This window comes from Chlorocebus sabaeus, unplaced genomic scaffold, assembly GCF_047675955.1.
Source record: "Chlorocebus sabaeus isolate Y175 unplaced genomic scaffold, mChlSab1.0.hap1 unalloc_scaffold_279, whole genome shotgun sequence".
Classification (NCBI taxonomy): domain Eukaryota; kingdom Metazoa; phylum Chordata; class Mammalia; order Primates; family Cercopithecidae; genus Chlorocebus; species Chlorocebus sabaeus.
In genome coordinates, this window is record NW_027327569.1 from 193,335 (window position 1) to 209,382 (window position 16,048).

General features: G+C 56.8%; 1 protein-coding gene, 1 long non-coding RNA gene and 1 pseudogene across 6 annotated transcripts in view; 2 read left to right on the forward strand and 1 right to left on the reverse strand.

Moving 5' to 3' along the window:
* The window catches only part of LOC140711197 (SH3 domain and tetratricopeptide repeat-containing protein 1-like), a 44,464-nt gene extending 30,373 nt beyond the window's left edge, over positions 1-14,091 (forward strand). The window contains 6 exon segments of the mRNA XM_073014103.1: positions 1,449-1,964; positions 1,967-2,329; positions 5,980-6,160; positions 7,331-7,487; positions 9,027-9,132; positions 10,848-14,091. Of these exon segments, the coding sequence (XP_072870204.1) occupies positions 1,449-1,964; positions 1,967-2,329; positions 5,980-6,160; positions 7,331-7,487; positions 9,027-9,132; positions 10,848-10,930 (1,406 nt within the window). The 3' untranslated portion in view covers positions 10,931-14,091.
* LOC119623598 (uncharacterized) overlaps positions 1-16,048 on the reverse strand; it is a 164,544-nt gene that overhangs the window by 8,975 nt on the left and 139,521 nt on the right. The window lies entirely within an intron of this gene.
* LOC140711200 (SH3 domain and tetratricopeptide repeat-containing protein 1 pseudogene) lies at positions 13,676-14,091 on the forward strand (annotated as a pseudogene).

Consider the following 16,048-nt stretch of genomic DNA (forward strand, 5'->3'; position numbering starts at 1 on the left):
TGTGGTGTGGGCCGGGGACTTGAGAGACATCGCCTGAGGTGGGCCTGAACCTCCCGTCTACTCTGACACTGGAGGCCCTGAGGTCCCACATTTCTTCCAATGAACATGCTGACCCCCGCCTGGTCCCCAACCGAGATGGGGCATCCTTTCCACTGCTGGGACCCACATGTAGCTGTGGGTTCCTTTTTCATGACCTGGAGAAGCTGCAGTTCACCCTGTGCTCTGCCTCAGAGATGGGAGGCCACACTGCCCTCAGCGGGTAGCAGAATTCAGAGCCTTAGGTTGCAGGGGCCTCAACTGAGGTCCCTGAAGGGTCTTCTCCTTCCTGAGGGGAGCCAGGGGGGAAGGGAAGGCTGTTGTAGGTTTGCCTCAGGGAGGGGGTGGTTCCACCCTCTGCCAAAGTCACTGGAGCAAAGGCACGTGGCTCTCCAGCTGCCCCGGAGGCCAGGGTAGTGGCTGGGAGGGGCTGTGTGCCTCTGCTGGGTGGGGGCGATTTCTTAGCTAATCTAGTGTAGTCAAGTCAGACATTTGCCTCTAAATCATATTTATTTATTTATTTAATTCTAAGGCTTTACAGATGAATAAGGAGGCAGTTTGTATTGAACATATTTTTTGCATGTGAGCTTGAAACAGAGGGTCGGTTTAAATCTAGGTTTTTCCCTTCCCAGTAATGCCTCCTTTCATCCCAGGTTTTCCAACAGGAAATGCGCTTGTTTGCTCACCTCTGGGAGGGGGCTTTGGCTAGGAATCCACCAAAGCCAGCAGACACCAGTGGGCTGCTGGAGCAGTCTGGCCTTTGTTAACCCTTTAGGAACCGTGGGCTTCAGGTTTTCAGACCATCCACGGTGAAGGTGGCCACAGGGGCCTGGAAGCTTTCCCATCCTTCCTGCAGGGATGGTCCGTTTCCCTGCACGGAGCTGGGCACATGGGTACAACACCCCTGTCCTGTGCCGTCGGTGGCTTTACCAATTTTGCATAGCAGCTTTTGAGCTGATCCATAGCTCTGATTGGCTGTTGAGGATTTCATGGATTCCTGTACCCCACCGGGGGGCCCAATATGCTGACAGAAGTTACATTTGTAGTTGTGGTGCTGCATATTCATGGGTCCAGTTAGAAGGCTTTGATTCTTTCTAAAGGGAAAGGCATCTCTGAGGGGTCACTGTTCTGACACAGTCTCCTAAAACCTTGCTGTCAGGTGGGCGACAAAACAGGACAGGAGGGTGATTTTGTAGGAGAGTCGGGCCACGGGCCTGCGTGTTCTCTCTGTCCCCGTAGTGCCGGAGTTCGTACGTGCTCCAGGCCCCGAGTTTGCGTTGCACATAATTCTAAAGGGCTCATGGCAAGCTGCGCCGGGGACACAGAGGGCAGGGATGGGGGGACCCTGCCCCCAGTGGACCAAGGACTCACTGCCGGACTCTAATATGTCTAGGTGTTTTTGTGACTTGCAGAAATACCTCCATCTTGTCTGGGCCTGGATCCACAGGAGACCCTGTCGAAGGTGAAGAATGTTCTGGAACAATGCAAGACCTGCCCAGGCTGCCCCCTGGAGCCAGCGTCCTGGGGTCTCTGTGCGGCATCCAGCAACGTGAGCTTGCAGGACCCCGAGGACCCCTCCTTCTTCTTGGAAGCTGAGGACGACTGGGAGGACCCAGAGGCCCTGAGCTCACTGCTGCTGTTCCTGAACGCCCCCGGGTACAAGGCCAGCTTCTGTGGCCTGTACGACGTGGCACTGCCATGGCTGAGCAGCATGTTCTGCAGCTTTAGCGACGAGGAGGAGCTGACTGAGTGCCTGGCACATGCCCGAGGGGCGGCCAAGAAAGCTGGCCTCTTCATGACCAGAGTCCGTGCCATCGTGGACTGCCTGGTGGCCCTGGCCTGGCTTCACGTGCTTCATGGACAGAGCCTGGTGACCCTGAACATCCTGCAGTCTGTCCAGGATGCAGTGGTGGCCAGAGAGGACCAGAGGGTGTAATGGCCAACATGCTGGCCGTGGCTGTGAAGAGGACAGGCCGGACGAGGCAGGCAGCTGAGGGCTACTACTGCGCCTTATGAGCGGCTTGGGACCTGGGCCATTGGAGGAACCAGGCAGTGGTGCTGGCCAATTTCGGGACCCTGTGCCTGCATGCAAGTGCCAGCAGGCTGGCCCAGCACTACCTCCTGGGGGCCATGCAGCTGTTCTCGAGGCTGCCCTGCAGGGAGTGTGGCCGAGACTTCACCCACGTACTCCTGCAGCTGGGCCACCTCTGCACCCGCCAGGGCCCAGCCCAGCAGGGCAAGGGCTACTATGAGTGGGCCCTTCTGGTCACCGTAGAAATAGGCCATGTGGAGAGTGAGTGCCCTAGTTCCTCCTGTGAGCCTTCTGGGGCCACTCGGGTCAGGGCTCACCTGGGGTTTATGATTCAGAAACAAGTGGTGGTTTTTGCACCATCGAAAGTGCTGAGCCATGTCCAGCAGCAGATGTTGGCAAGCGCCCTGGAGACAGGCGGTTCCCATGCAGGGCCAGGCCCTCTGTGGCCTACTGAGGCAGCCAGCTCTTCCTGGTTTGCCCAGGGACCATCCTGCCTTGGGCACTGAAAGTCCTGCATGCTGGGAATTCCTAGACATAACCCTGGGATCAAGGCAGGCTCGGCTGCGCTGGGACTTCGGGCCCCACCATGAGCCAGGCCCTGAACACCAGTTCTTGTGCCCGTGTTATCTGCTTGGTATGTTGGCAGCCTGCGCACCTGTCATCCCACTTCACAGAGGACACGGGGGCGGGTGATTGCCCAAAGCCACAGAGCAGTTCATGCAAAAGCAGCTCGTTGTGCAGTGTGCCAGGCCCCACCCACAAATGGGGCTTGTGGGGTCCTCGGGTGGCAGAGACTGAGCGTGGGAATGTGAGCTTCAGGCCACAGAAGCCACAAAAGGGTGAATGGCGTGATGGCGGGGCAGCACTTGGCCCTGGGTTAGGGAAGCCTCTTTAGTCTAGAACCAGAGGGTTGAGAGCATTTAGTCAAGTAATAGTTGGTGGAGGAGAGGCTGGTGGTGTAGCCTGTGTGAAGGCCTAGGGGTGAGAGAGTGGGGGTGAGTGGTGGTGAGTGAGTGGAGGTGTCATGGAGTGAGTGGGGATGAGTGGGGGGGTGTGAGCGGGGATGAGTGGGGTGTGATGGGGTGAGTGAGCGGGTTGAGTGGGGTGTGAGTGGGGGTGAGTGAGCGGGAGTGGTAGCGGGGATGAGTGGGGTGGGAGCGGGGATGAGTGGGGTGTGATGGGGTGAGTGAGCGGGAGAGTGAGCGGGGTGAGTGGGGTGTGAATGGGGGTGAGTGAGCGGGAGTGGTAGCGGGGTTGAGTGGGGTGTGAGCGGGGATGAGTGAACAGGGCTTATGCAGGGAGGTGCAGAGTTGGGAAGGAGTGGGTTGGGTGCTGGATGGTGAGAAGCTCTTCTGGAGAGCTAAGCAGGGCCTGGGGCCTCAGGCTGTGGCTTGGCCTTTTCCGCAAGAGCACTGGGGAGCCATGGAGTGCTATCGAACAGTCACTGCAGACTGAGCAGTGAACGGACAGTAGGTGGGCAGGGCTGTCCGAAATCTAGGCCACAGAGAATAGATGAGGAAGTTGAGTCCAGGGAAATGGCTGAGACAAGGGATACTGTTGTGGGACCCTCTGTCTTGCAGCGCTTTGTCATGGCATAGTGAGACCACTCAGAGGTGCCTCCTGTGACCTGGACCAGAGCCCCAGGGGCTGTGACCAAAGCTGCCCATTTCCAGCACAGGCCTGGCACCCACTCCTGGCCCTAGGAGGGATAAGATTTTGGAAAGGACCGTGTGAAGGGGCCCCGGTCCCACACATCTGCCCAAGGAAGGTTGGGGGGTTCAGACCCAGGCTTCTTCCCCAGGGACATTCTCTTACTGGAAGGAGACCCTCCAGGAACCCAGTGCCCCAGCCCCCACTGCAGCCTCCAGTGGCTCTTGGCACAATAGCCTGTGGTACCTCCTCCTACGAGGCCCTCCCCGGGGTGCTGGGGGATTCAGACTTGGAAATGCAGGCCAGGGAACGGGGATCATGCTTCCCTGTCTCCCCACCCTGCGCTGAACGATCGAGGAGACCAAGGGCGGGGCTGATACCCCACATGCTTCCTTGGGGTCATTTTTGAGTCACTTTCGGTAGTTTGTGTCCTTCTAAGAATTTGGCTGTTGTGTCTAGATGGTCTGGTTTGTTGGTGTACAATTGTTCGTAGTGTTTTCGTGGAATCCTTTTATTTCTGTCAGGTCGGCAATAATGTTTCCTCTTTCATTTCTGATTTTAGAAACTTGGGTTTGTAATTTTTTATTTCTTCATTTTTATTAGAGATGGGGTCTCATCATGTTCCCCCAGGCTGGTCTTGAATGCTGGCCTCACGATCCTTCCACCTCAGCCTCACAAAGTGCTGGGATGACAGGCGTCAGCCATGGTGCTCAGTCTCTGATTTTAGTCATTTGTGTCCCGTCTTTCTTTCCTCGGTCAGTCTAGTGAACGATTTGTGAATTGTGTTATTTTCAAAAAACCCACCTTCGGTTCTGTTATCTCTTTTGTTTTTCCATTCTCTGTATTTTTACTTTCCATTTCCACTCTCACGTTTATTATTTTCTTCCTTTTATTCACTTTGGGTTTAGTTCTTTTTCTAGTTTCTCAAGGTGGAAGGTTAGGTTTTTGATTTGAGATTTTTCTTCTTTGAATGTAGACATTTACAGTTATAAATTTCCCTTTCAGCACTGCCTTAGCTGCATCTTGGAATTTTTGATACGTTGTGCTGTTTTTATTTTTAAAGACAGAGTTTTGCTCTATTGCCCAGGCTGGGGTGCAGTGGTGCAATCTTGGCTCACTGCAACTTCTACTCAGGTTAGAGCCATTCTCATGCCTCAGCCTCCCGAGTAGCTGGAATTACAGATGTGCACCACTCCACCCGGCTAATTTTTGTATTTTTTTTAAATATAGAGACGGGATTTCACCATGTTTCCCAGGCTGATCTCAAACTCCGGGACTCAAGCAATGCTCCTGCCTCGGCCTCCCACAGTGCTGGGATGAGAGGCGTGAGCCACCGCACTGGCCGGGGCTGTGCGTTTGTTTGCATTCTTCTCAAATTAGTTTTTGGTTTCCCTGCTGGTCTCTTTGACTCACTGGTTGTTTAGGAGTGTGTAGTTTTCACATATTTTTTGAATTTCCCACATTTCCTTCACTGTCGATTTCCAGTTTTGTGCCAGTACAGCTGAAGAACACCTCTGCTTTGGTCTCAGTCCTTCTCCATTCACTGAGGCTCGTTTTGTGGCCTGGCACATGGTCTGTCATGGGGAATGTCCCATGGGTGCTCGAGAGGACTGTGTATTCGGCTGTTGTTGGGTGGCGTGTGTGACAGATGTCCATTCGGCGTACCTGGTTTCCTATGTTAATCTCCGGAATGTTTCTGACACTAGAAAATCAGGCTTTGGGAGAGGCCAGTGAGCCTGTGGCTAGGGAGCCTGGTTGCATGAGAGAAGCATGTGTGGGAACGCCAGGGGCCAGCTTTGAATCCCATTCCCCCAACATGATGCCATGTGTGGCAGACGTGATGCTTGGCTTTGCTCTCTCAGGGTTCCATCTGTGACAGGGGCCACTTGTGCCCCTGGCCTCATCAGCTCAGGCTGAAGGCAGCCCTGATCCTGGCCAGAGGGTCTTTGTGAAGCAGAAATCGATGGCCTGGTGCAGGTGCCAAGCCCCTGCTGTTCACTCTGTGTCCATCCACAACCTCGGCCCTGGGAGTTGTAAAGAAGGCCGGCCTGTACCATGAGCATCTACACCAAGATGTGCCCATGTCACAGTGTGCTTGGCGTCTGCCCTGGCACAGGTGCATGGCCTGTCTGCGCTCAGGCGCCCCGCCTATGGGGCCCAGGCTCACAGAGGTGTGAAGGAGGCAAGCAGGGGCCTCCGAGCCCAGCCAGCCTCGCTTCGATGCTGGGAGACTAACGTCTTCCATTTTGTCTTCTGCCCAGACCAGCTGCGGGCCGTCCAGTGGCTGTGCTACTTCTACAGCGCCGTCATGCCCAGCGAGGCCCAGTATGTCATCTACCACGATCTCCAGCTCTCCCTGGCCCGCAAGGTGGCCGACAAGGTGCTGGAGGGGCAGCTCCTGGAGACCATCAGTCAGCTGTACCTGTCCCTGGGCACGGAGCGGTAAGGGCTGGTTTTGCAGTGGTGGAGGTGGGGGCGGGCAGGGAGAAGGGCACAGGGAAGCTGGCCCAGGGCCCAGCAGCCCCTCTCCTTTTGATCATTTGGTGCTTTGGCATCAGATGCTTTGAGCTGGCCGGCCTGGGGTCATCCCAGGGCTGCTGCTGGCCCATGAGTCCCAGCTTGAGCCTCCCTTGTTGGGGCAAAGGTCACCTCAACCCCAGCAGAGGCAGTAGGTGCACTCTGGGCTGTTCTTCCTACTATGGTGGCTTTTGTCATCTTACCTGTGCCTGCCCCGAATCTTCACTCCTGGCCTTCGTCTGTCCCCTTAAATGTGACCACAGCAGCCACCTGTGGCTTCTCTCCCACAGAAGACAGATCCAGTTGTGTCACCTGCTTCCCTGGGGCAGGGTTTCAAGGTCTCACATCCCATATTTGGCCTAGTCAGCTTCCCCCAAGCATCCTGACCTGGTGGGGTAACCATGGCCCTGACCACCCCACCCATAGGGCCCAGTGACATTGCTGCAGTCCCAGCCCCTTGAGTGTTGGACTTACTGAGAGATCAGAGAAGGAGCCAGATTCCATAGGGACCTGGGAGACTGACTGTAGTCTTGGCCTCAAGTTCACAGAAGGAAAATGGGCTAGTGTGCTAGAGCCATGCTTCTCAAAGTGTAGTCCCTGGACCAGTAGAGCAGCATCCATGTCACCTAGGAGCTTGTGGCAAGTGGGAGTTCTAGGGCCTGCCCCAGGCCTGTGGAGTTGGAAGCTCTGGGGGCAGGGCCAGCAAGCTATAAGGACAGGCCTCCGGGTGACTGTGATGCCTGCACACCTTGAGAACCATCGGCCTAGATAGCCTCTGAACACTAACGGCTCCTGGTGCGTCTGGAGGAGACACAGGCCATGACTGGGAGGCAGGGGAGATGGACTAGCACACTCCTCCTGCCACAGGGCAGCATGATGCTCGATTCCCTCAGAAGGATGTCCTTCATCTTTTCCATGCCGTGTGTGTTCACTCTGGCCATCCCAGCAGCCTGGGAAGGGCAGAACACTGCACACACAAGAGGGCCGTTCCCAGTCCCCACATGCCAGATTCATCTGTCACCAGACCCACGGGAGGAGGCAGACTGGTTCCAGGAGGATGAGAGCCCTTGTTCTGACACCTGTGTCTGATTCCAGTGATTCCAGGGCCTACAAATCCTCTCTGGACTACAGCAAACGAAGTCTGGGGATTTTCATTGACCTCCAGAGGAAAGAGGAGGCACATGCCTGGCTGCAAGCAGGGAAGATCTATTACCTCCTGCGGCAGAGCGAGCTGGTGGACCTGTACATCCAGGTGAGTGGCAAGGGATGCAGGAGGACTCCTGTGCTGTTCACTCTCTGTCCATCCACCCATCCGTTCACCCTTCCATCATCTATTTACCTGTCCATCCTTCCATCCATCCATCATCCATCCATCATTCATCCATCCTTTTATCATCCATCTATTCACCCGTCTATCCATCCATTCACCTGTCCATCCACCCATCCGTTCATCCTTCCATCACCTATTTACCTGTTCATTCTTCTATCCATCCATCATCCATCATCCATCCACTCGCCTGCTCATCCTTCCATCCATCCATCCATTCACCTGTTCATCCATCCGTCCCTTTATCATCCATTCATTCAGCCACCATCCATCCATCTGTTCGTCCGTTCATCCTTCCATCATCCATCCATTCACCTGTTCATCCATCCATCATCCATCCATCATTCATCCACCTACCAATTGATCCTTCCATTCATCCATCCTCTCACCCATCCATCCATTCACCGTTCGTCCATCCACCCACCCACCAATCTACCTATTAATGCATCCCTCCATTCATCTATCTGTCCATTTGTTTATCCATACATTCGTCTGTCCACCATCTATCCATCCACATGTACATACATCATCTACCCTCCACCCATCCATACATTATCTACCCACCCATACATACACACATCATTCCACCCATCCATCCATTCATCCATCCATCCATCCATCCAAGCATTCATCTATCCACACACCCTTCCATCCATCCATGTGTCTTCATCTCGTCATCCATTCATCCATCCATCCACTCATTCCTAAGCCACTGCTGAGCACCTGTTGTGTGCCTTTTCCCTCCCTCCAACTGGTTCCCTCACATCCTCCTCCGGTGGCCAGCATCTTCTCCCTGAGGGCAGAGGCACGGCCCCTCACAGTGCACAGCACTTGCTGGTATACAGCACATCCTCAAATAATGTGACCACTCAGTTAACACACAGAAGAACTTGCTCCAAGCGACACGTGGCACACCTCCTTACAAAATGAATCTATCATAGTGGCTGTTTTCAGAGGCTTTCCGAAACACTGTGTGATCTGGTACAAATTGTGAAGCCCAGGAGCCTGGTGAAGCTTTCATTATTGAGCACCTGCTGTATACCTCCTTGAGCTGAGGAGAGGGATCAAGAGCTCATGGCCAAGAGGGGACCAGGCCCACCCACAAACACTGAAACACTGCTGATGTGGCAGGGATGTGACAACGCAGAAAGGAGACAGGGGCTGGGCTCCCAGCAATTTAGGGGCCACGGAGACTGGTTTGAGTGCAGGGGGAGTGGGCTAGGGCTACCCCTGGTGGTAGGATTCACAGGTGTCGGGCTCCTGGGCTGCAGCTGCTCAGTCACCTCCTGGCACTCAGGTGCATCAGTTCATTGTCCTCATGCCAGTGGTGGGGGCAGCCTCCATGCACAGGGTCTGAAAAATGCTCAGGTGTACCTGTAGTGTGTGGGAGAAAAGAGGCTGGCAAAGGTGCGCGTAGCCACGTTGCTAGGTGTGGGTCTGGAGCGAACTTCTGTCTCCTTTCAGGTGGCACAGAATGTGGACGTGCACACAGGCGACCCCAACCTGGGGCTGGAGCTGTTTGAGGCAGTTGGAGACATCTTCTTCAATGGGCCCTGGGAGCAGGAGGAAGGCATGTCCTTCTACCGAGTGAGCTGGCCTGTGGGCTGATGTGGGTGGGCCTCAGTGGGGCACCTGGTGGTCTGAGGCATATGACCATGCCGCTGCCCGGGAAAAACGCTCGGAGCCTGGACGTGACAATTGCTCTACCCTTGTACCTGATGACCTCAAGCAACCATGAGTGGGAAGTCCTGTCCCCATCTTCCAGATGAGGAAACTGAGGCTCAGAGAGGCACAGGGACATGTCAAAGGACACACAGCATATCAGTGGGAGGCCCAGGTCTGCATGTACCCCGAAGTGGGACGACTTCTCCTTTCCTCTGAGCTCACAGTGTGGCTCAGCCCTGGGCACAGATCAGTGTGGTGTTTCTAGAGCAGAGAGGAGGTTGGCTCCCCCCAGTCAGACCCCCAGTGCTCAGGTGGGAGAGGCTGGTTTGAGGCTGTCGGGAGTAGCTGGATGGGCCTCAGGTGACTCTTCAGCCCCCAACTTGGGTGTCTGAACTATGTGTTATCCCACAGCACAGAGCTGTGTCGAGGTGCAGGAGTAGCTGGGGTGTGGGAAGCTCCAAGCACATGTTTGAGCTCTGACGAGGACTCTGCGCAAGGTGGGTGCTGTGGGAAACCTGACCCCACCTGCCTGTGTGGTAGGACCAGGCCCTGCCCCTGGCAGTGACTACGGACAACCGCAGGGTGGAGCCGCAGCTACAGCTGTGCAGCAAGCTGGTGGCACTCCTGGTCACAATGGAGAAGCCACAGGAGGGCTTGGAGGTTGCCCACATGGTCCTAGCACTCAGCATCACTCTGGGTACGTCCCCTGAGCCCCCACCCTGCCAGGACCCACACTTTGCCAGAGCCCAGCCTCTGGGTCTGCAGGCCAGGAGCTGAAACAGCTGCTGGATTTTCCTGGTCTCCTGTCCAGGCAGGCAGATCTGCCCAACTGGCTTCCCCGTCCGGCTGTGAGGAACAGCCCGAGGTCTCTCACGCAGTGCAGAGTTCCCTGCCTGACTGAGCTCTGCTTCCTCTGCCTGTTCCCGCTGCTGACCACAAGGGCCGCCCAGTGTGCCCTCTGCCTTCTAGACATGCCAGGCATCTCGTTGGTCCCTGTATGTGCCAGGCTGAGTGGCATATTCCCTTTGTCTTGTGCCTTTCCCACCGTCATCAACCACACGGCTCTCTGGCTGATAAAATCCCAGTTCCCCTTCCAGCAGTCTGCCCCTTAAGGCCGGGCATCCCCTGGTGCTGTGCCAGGGTCGTCTGTCCCCCTCCAGAGACAGCGAACCCTAGGCAGGCCACATGTGCCAGTGCCTTGTGTCCTGTGGACCAGTACACAGTAGGTGTGCAGCTGACTTCCCAAGGTAGGGGGATCTGATCGTGACACACCCAGGAGGAGTCAGATGTCACATCTGTGGGTTGCCTGCAGCTGGGGTACCCGGGAGCACCTGAACTGCATGGGCTCCCCTGGTTAAAACCAGTGAGCAGAGGCAGGTGGCTATGTGTAGACACAGAGCTGGGCCATCCAGGTCCGACTTTGCCAAAGCCTCACAGTAGACAGGGGCAGGCCTTATTAATTCTGCTTTCCAGACGGGAAAGTGAGTCTGGTGACCACAGGTGCCTGGAGGCAAGCCACGAGTGCTGCCTGGGGTCTGTATACCTGCTCCTGAGGGGCCTGTGCCCTGCCTGCCCCAGGGAGCCACGTCCTCACACCTGCCCCTTTGGCCTGCACCCCAGGGGACCGGCTGAATGAGCGCATGGCCTACCACCGGCTGGGCCATGACAAGCTGGCGGAGCACTTCTACCTCAAGACCCTGTAGCTCTGCAACTTGCCACTGGGGTTCGACGAGGAGACCCTCTACTACGTGAAGGTGTACCTGATGCTCCGTGACATCATCTTCTACGACCTGAAGGTGGGAGGGAGGGGCAGGGCTCGGGGTGTTCCCAGTCCCCTTGGAGTGGGATCTCCACCCAGACCCGAGGCCTGGGTTCCAGCCTTCCTTAGAAATGGCCCAGTGGCCGCCCTGGAGCTCTATGCCCGGCTGGAGGAGCCAGCAAGGTTAGCAGATACAATTCAGCTCCCAAGATGGCCAGGCCCCACCCTCAGGAACTCAGTCTCAGCTGGGGAGGCTGACACATGAGTGGGCAATGGTGGCCTCTGGGTTAAGAAGGAGGATTGTAGTCAGGGAGGCCCTCCTGGAGGAGGTGACATCAAAGCTGAGTCTTGACAGTCAAGTGTCAAGGTGCATTTAACAAAAAAAATAGGGTCGGGAGAAGGACATTTCGGAGGACAGCATCATCCTCACATTGAATCCACGTTGCAAGATCCAACCCAAATCCTGGCACCTCCTCTAGGAAGCCTGCGCAGGGTGCCAGCCTGCACGGAGCAACTCCTTCCTGGAGTCCCGAGACACCTTGAATCTTCACATCACCCAGGAAGGGTGGGGTGGGACCAGTATCTTACCATTGGGTTCACAAACAGGGAAACCCCAGCTCAGGGCAGGTGCAGTGGGGCGGGGCCCCAGCCAGCCAGGCTGAGGCCTTGCTGGGTCGGGTGTGTCTGGAGGGGACGTGCTGTGCTCTGTCTGCCCCAGCCTTGCAGGGCTGGAGAGCTAGGACTGGCAGACTCAGACCTGGGCTGTCTCCACCCCTCTGCCCCGCAGGCACCGCCCTTCCTTAGCATCACACCGGCACCGCGTCAGTACTCGTTATGGGCTGAGGGGCCAGGGCACTCCAGTCCAGGGGCCGAGATCTTGGAGGCCTTAGAACAACTTGAGGAGCGGGGCAGCCCTAAGACCCTGCCCTGTATCCCCCACTGCAGGCCTACGGAGGCCCGACATGCCTCAGCCCAGTGCTGGCGACACCTGGTGGTCAGATGTGGTCCCTGTGGCCTCCCAAGTCCCAGCCAGACATGGAGGTGCCAGGTGTCAGGCCCAGGGGGACGCTGCTCACTGCTCAGGGGCTTGCCTGGGACCCAGGGGGACGGGCCTCCCAGAAGAGGACTTTCTCTCTCTTGGTCAAGCCTGCCGCCCACTCCGCCTGTCCAGGAGAAAGGAAAGCGCCAAGTAGTACCTGAGAGGCCAAAGTCCATGGTTGGGGTCGGGGGACAGTGGCCTCCTTCACCTCCTTCCCATGCACAGCCCTCTGGGCCTCATCGTGAGTATGCTGTCAGCGCAGGCCAGCTTCCCACAGGGAGGCCCCCTTGGAATTCCCCAAGGGCGGCTGTCTTTCCAAGGCTACACCCTCCTCCTTGTATAGGAGGCTCTGGACCCAGGGCCCAGAGGAGTGGGAGAAAAAGCCGGGCTGGATGGGACCTGGAAGGCTGGCAGAGAAGCAGGGGTAAATGGGCATCTTTGCCAACTGCCTCTAAAATGGTGTCCCCTTTAGTCTACACATGAGAGTGAGCCCTGGAATAGGGTGGATTAGGTGTGTCCTGGCTCAGCCTGCCACTCAGTAGCTGCTGTACACACTACAGGCAGATGAAAATGCACACAGGCACACACAGGTGCGCGCACACACACAGGGACACGTACACACAGGCACATGTAGAGACATATGCTTTGGCTGGCTCCTTCCTGTTTAGTTGGGAAGTCCCCACCCCTTCAGGAAGCCTTTGCCTTTCACCCCTGGCTGAGTCTGGGACCTCCTGGGCTTCCCTCTGCCACAGCCCGGACCACCCTGTGTGGTCAGTGTTCACTCCCAAGGCCCTCAGACTGGGAGCAAGGACGTTAGGCTCAGCCACGCACCCAGCACAGAGTCCAGTGTTCGGCTGGGCTGGGGGCATTGGATGAGCAGTGGCGGTGACTTGGGGCCTTCTCACGCCCCTGCTCTGTGTGTGGGGTGGGACAGTGAGGGAATGGACTGCTGCATCTTGGACTTTGTCATTGGGAGCCATCTTGAGATGGTAAAGAGGGACAGGCCAGGCATGGGTCTTAGAGAGGTCCCTTAGGTGACCCCCATGTGGAGGAGGAGCCTGGGGAGAAGCCGGGTGGGGGATGGGAGGGTCAAGGAGGAGGTCTGGGAGACGGCATCCCATCCCAGCGATGGTGAGTTTGAGCCAAAGATGCATTGACAATGAGAGTGGATGTCTGGGGAGTCACACTCCGTCAATATTTCAGGGAACATTGCCAGAGTGGACACCTGTGAGATGGTTTTCTACCTGGCCTGGCCCCTGGAGGGCCTGGAAATGGTCAGCATGGACAGGGGCCAGAAGGGAGCCTGGGTCACTCAACACTGTGCCCCTGCTGTGGCTTGGAGCCACGGGTCCTGCATGGAACTCTCAGAGCAGGCACGATCTGCCCTGACCTCAGCCCATGGGGAAAGCAGCCACTGCCTGCAGAGAGGGTGGCACTGGGGCAGGAGGCTTGGGGTGAGTGGGGCGTAGGGACAGTCAGGAAGGCTTCCAGGGGTATCAGGGTCGTCCCCACCTCCTGCAGCTGAGACCACAGCAGTGTCACAGGCTTCGGGGTTCATGGGGTGAGCCAGCATTGGCTGGACATGTGGAATGACCTGGAGACAGGAATGGCCTCTGGGAAGATGGGCTCCGAGTCCCCCTTTTGCTGAGCATGGCCTGTCCCCTTCAGAACCCATTTGATGCAGCCGGGTACTACCAGCTGGCACTGGCAGCTGCCGTGGACCTGGGCAACAAGAAGGCACAGCTGAAGATCTATACGCGGCTGGCCACCATCTCCCACAACTTCCTCCTGGACCGCGAGAAGTCGCTCTTCTTCTACCAGAAGGCCAGGACCTTTGCCACCGAGCTCAACGTCCACAGGGTCAACCTACCTCCTCTGCCACACTGCGGGTGGGCCCCTTGGTTGACCCCAGCCACCCTCGCTGAGGACAGCATCCAAGGGAGTGGGTATTGTGCAAGGAGGATGGTCTCCTGCCTCTCCTGGTGTCTCCCATGGCTCATTTTCTGGGAAATGGAGGAATGAAAGCAGGGTTCATATAGCAATAAATTTTTTTTTGCAATAACATACCGAAGTCCCCAGGGCATCCTTCCCTGTGTGCTTCCTGGGCTGGGTCTAGGGGCCAGCTCCTTCCCTTGTGGCAGCCCTCTGATCTTGGGGATGAGAAGGACCCTGAGTCCAACAGACCTGGGCCAGGTCACCATGAGCCTCGGTTTCCTCGGCGGCCAGAGGGGAGATGGTGGTGGAACTCCCTGGGCAGCTCCCTGCTCTCCCTGCTCAGAGCTTTTACTGCAGGTCTCGTACTGCCCTTGCCTTTAACCTTCAGGCCACTATGCCCAAATGTGGGGGCTCCATTGAAGAAATAGAGGCACAGAGAGGTTAGGTGTCTGGCCCACCGTCACACAGCAGGTAGGGGCGGAAACGAAGAGCCCAGTACACTGACCACCACACCACCCTGCCAGCCTGCAGCGAGGAAGGTGTCCCCCATTAGGACCCAAGGTCAGCTCCTGGAGCTCTCTTGTGGTGTCAGGAGAGCCACAGGCCAGTGAGGGTGGCGACGGGGATCCCTCACTTAGTCTCCTCTGCTCCCAGACTTGGTTGGGCCGAGCCTGGCCAGTCCCACCTCTGGCCACTGGTCAGCCCTGCGGGAAGTGAGATGCAGGGATTTCCACCTGTGTAGACGCTGCTACCCAGTATTGAAAGCCTTATCTGGGCTGACCCCAGCCATCCCCACATGCCCCTCCCCTTCTGGCCCCCGGACCTCATCCCAGAGCCAGGAATCCCAGGTTTTCCTTCTTGGAATCTCTTGCCCCCAGGGAATACAGTTCACACGGTCTATTTGCCAGTTTACACAAGAAAACAGAGGTTCAGAGACTATGGGTGTCCCACGTGATTCTCACGTACACTGCACTCTCCCAGGCCCCTCTTTTAAACACTTCAAATGAGGTGACTTTCACATCGCATGCAACTATTTCAACGCGAATAATGTGGTGGCATTTGTGCATTCACAGTCCTGTGCAACCACTCACGCCATCTAGTTTCAAAATGTATTCATCTCCCCAGAAGAAACCTCCCATCCTCAGTAAGTAGTTACCCCTCCTTGGTATCCCCCAAGCCCCTCGTTTAATGGAAGGGGAAACTGAGGCCCCGAGAGAGACTTGCCAGTGGGCGGAGCTCTGATAATAAGGAATCAGGCACCCATCTGCTGGTTCAATCCTGGGTTGGTTTTCCACCCAGCAGAGGTGACAGAGCCAGGAGGTTCTGGGACCCCATGCTTGCAGCCAGAGCCCTACCCTGAGCCTCCCCAGCAGGGGGCAGCAGAGAGCTTTCCAGAACCGGCCGCGGGGCTGGTGGGAAGCAGCGGGTCAGAGCTGCTGACAAACCTCACGAAGACCCCAGATCGCTGTCTCTGTGGGTTGGGTTTGGGAATTGGAGAGGAGGCCGCATGATTGGAAACTTGAAGACAGCACGGCCTGGCTGGAGCAGCCGGAAGCGCCGTCACGTTGAGTGAGGACACAGACCTCCTGCCCGCTGGGCCGGGCCTGCAGCCATTCTTCTCAGGGTGGGGCCCGTAGGTCCGGGTTGCTCTTGGTCCCTGACCTGCCTCAGAGTCCGGGGGGCTTTGGAACTCTGCCTCCCCATCTCCACCCACCCTGGCTGGTGCCATGAGGGGCCTGGATCCTGGGATCCTGTTCCTCTTGGGCAGAAGAGACTGGGGGACCAGAGGAGATGATGGGTCTTCAAGCCCCACATTCAAACCCCAGCCCACCACTGACAGTCTGGGGGTCGGGATGAGGGAGTTGATGTCTCTGAGCCCCAGTTTTGTCACCACTAAAATGAGGCCGACATACTGGTGCAGAGTGCCAGCCCCCGGGCTAACAGAGACCTGTTTCCTACTGGCAATACCTCTTACTCCTAGGAACAGCTCCAACCACCACACACTAGGGAACACTCAACCCAGGCCAACTTGTCAGAGGCACGTGAACCAGAGCGACTCCATCTTGAATGGGGGCTGGGTAAAGGGAG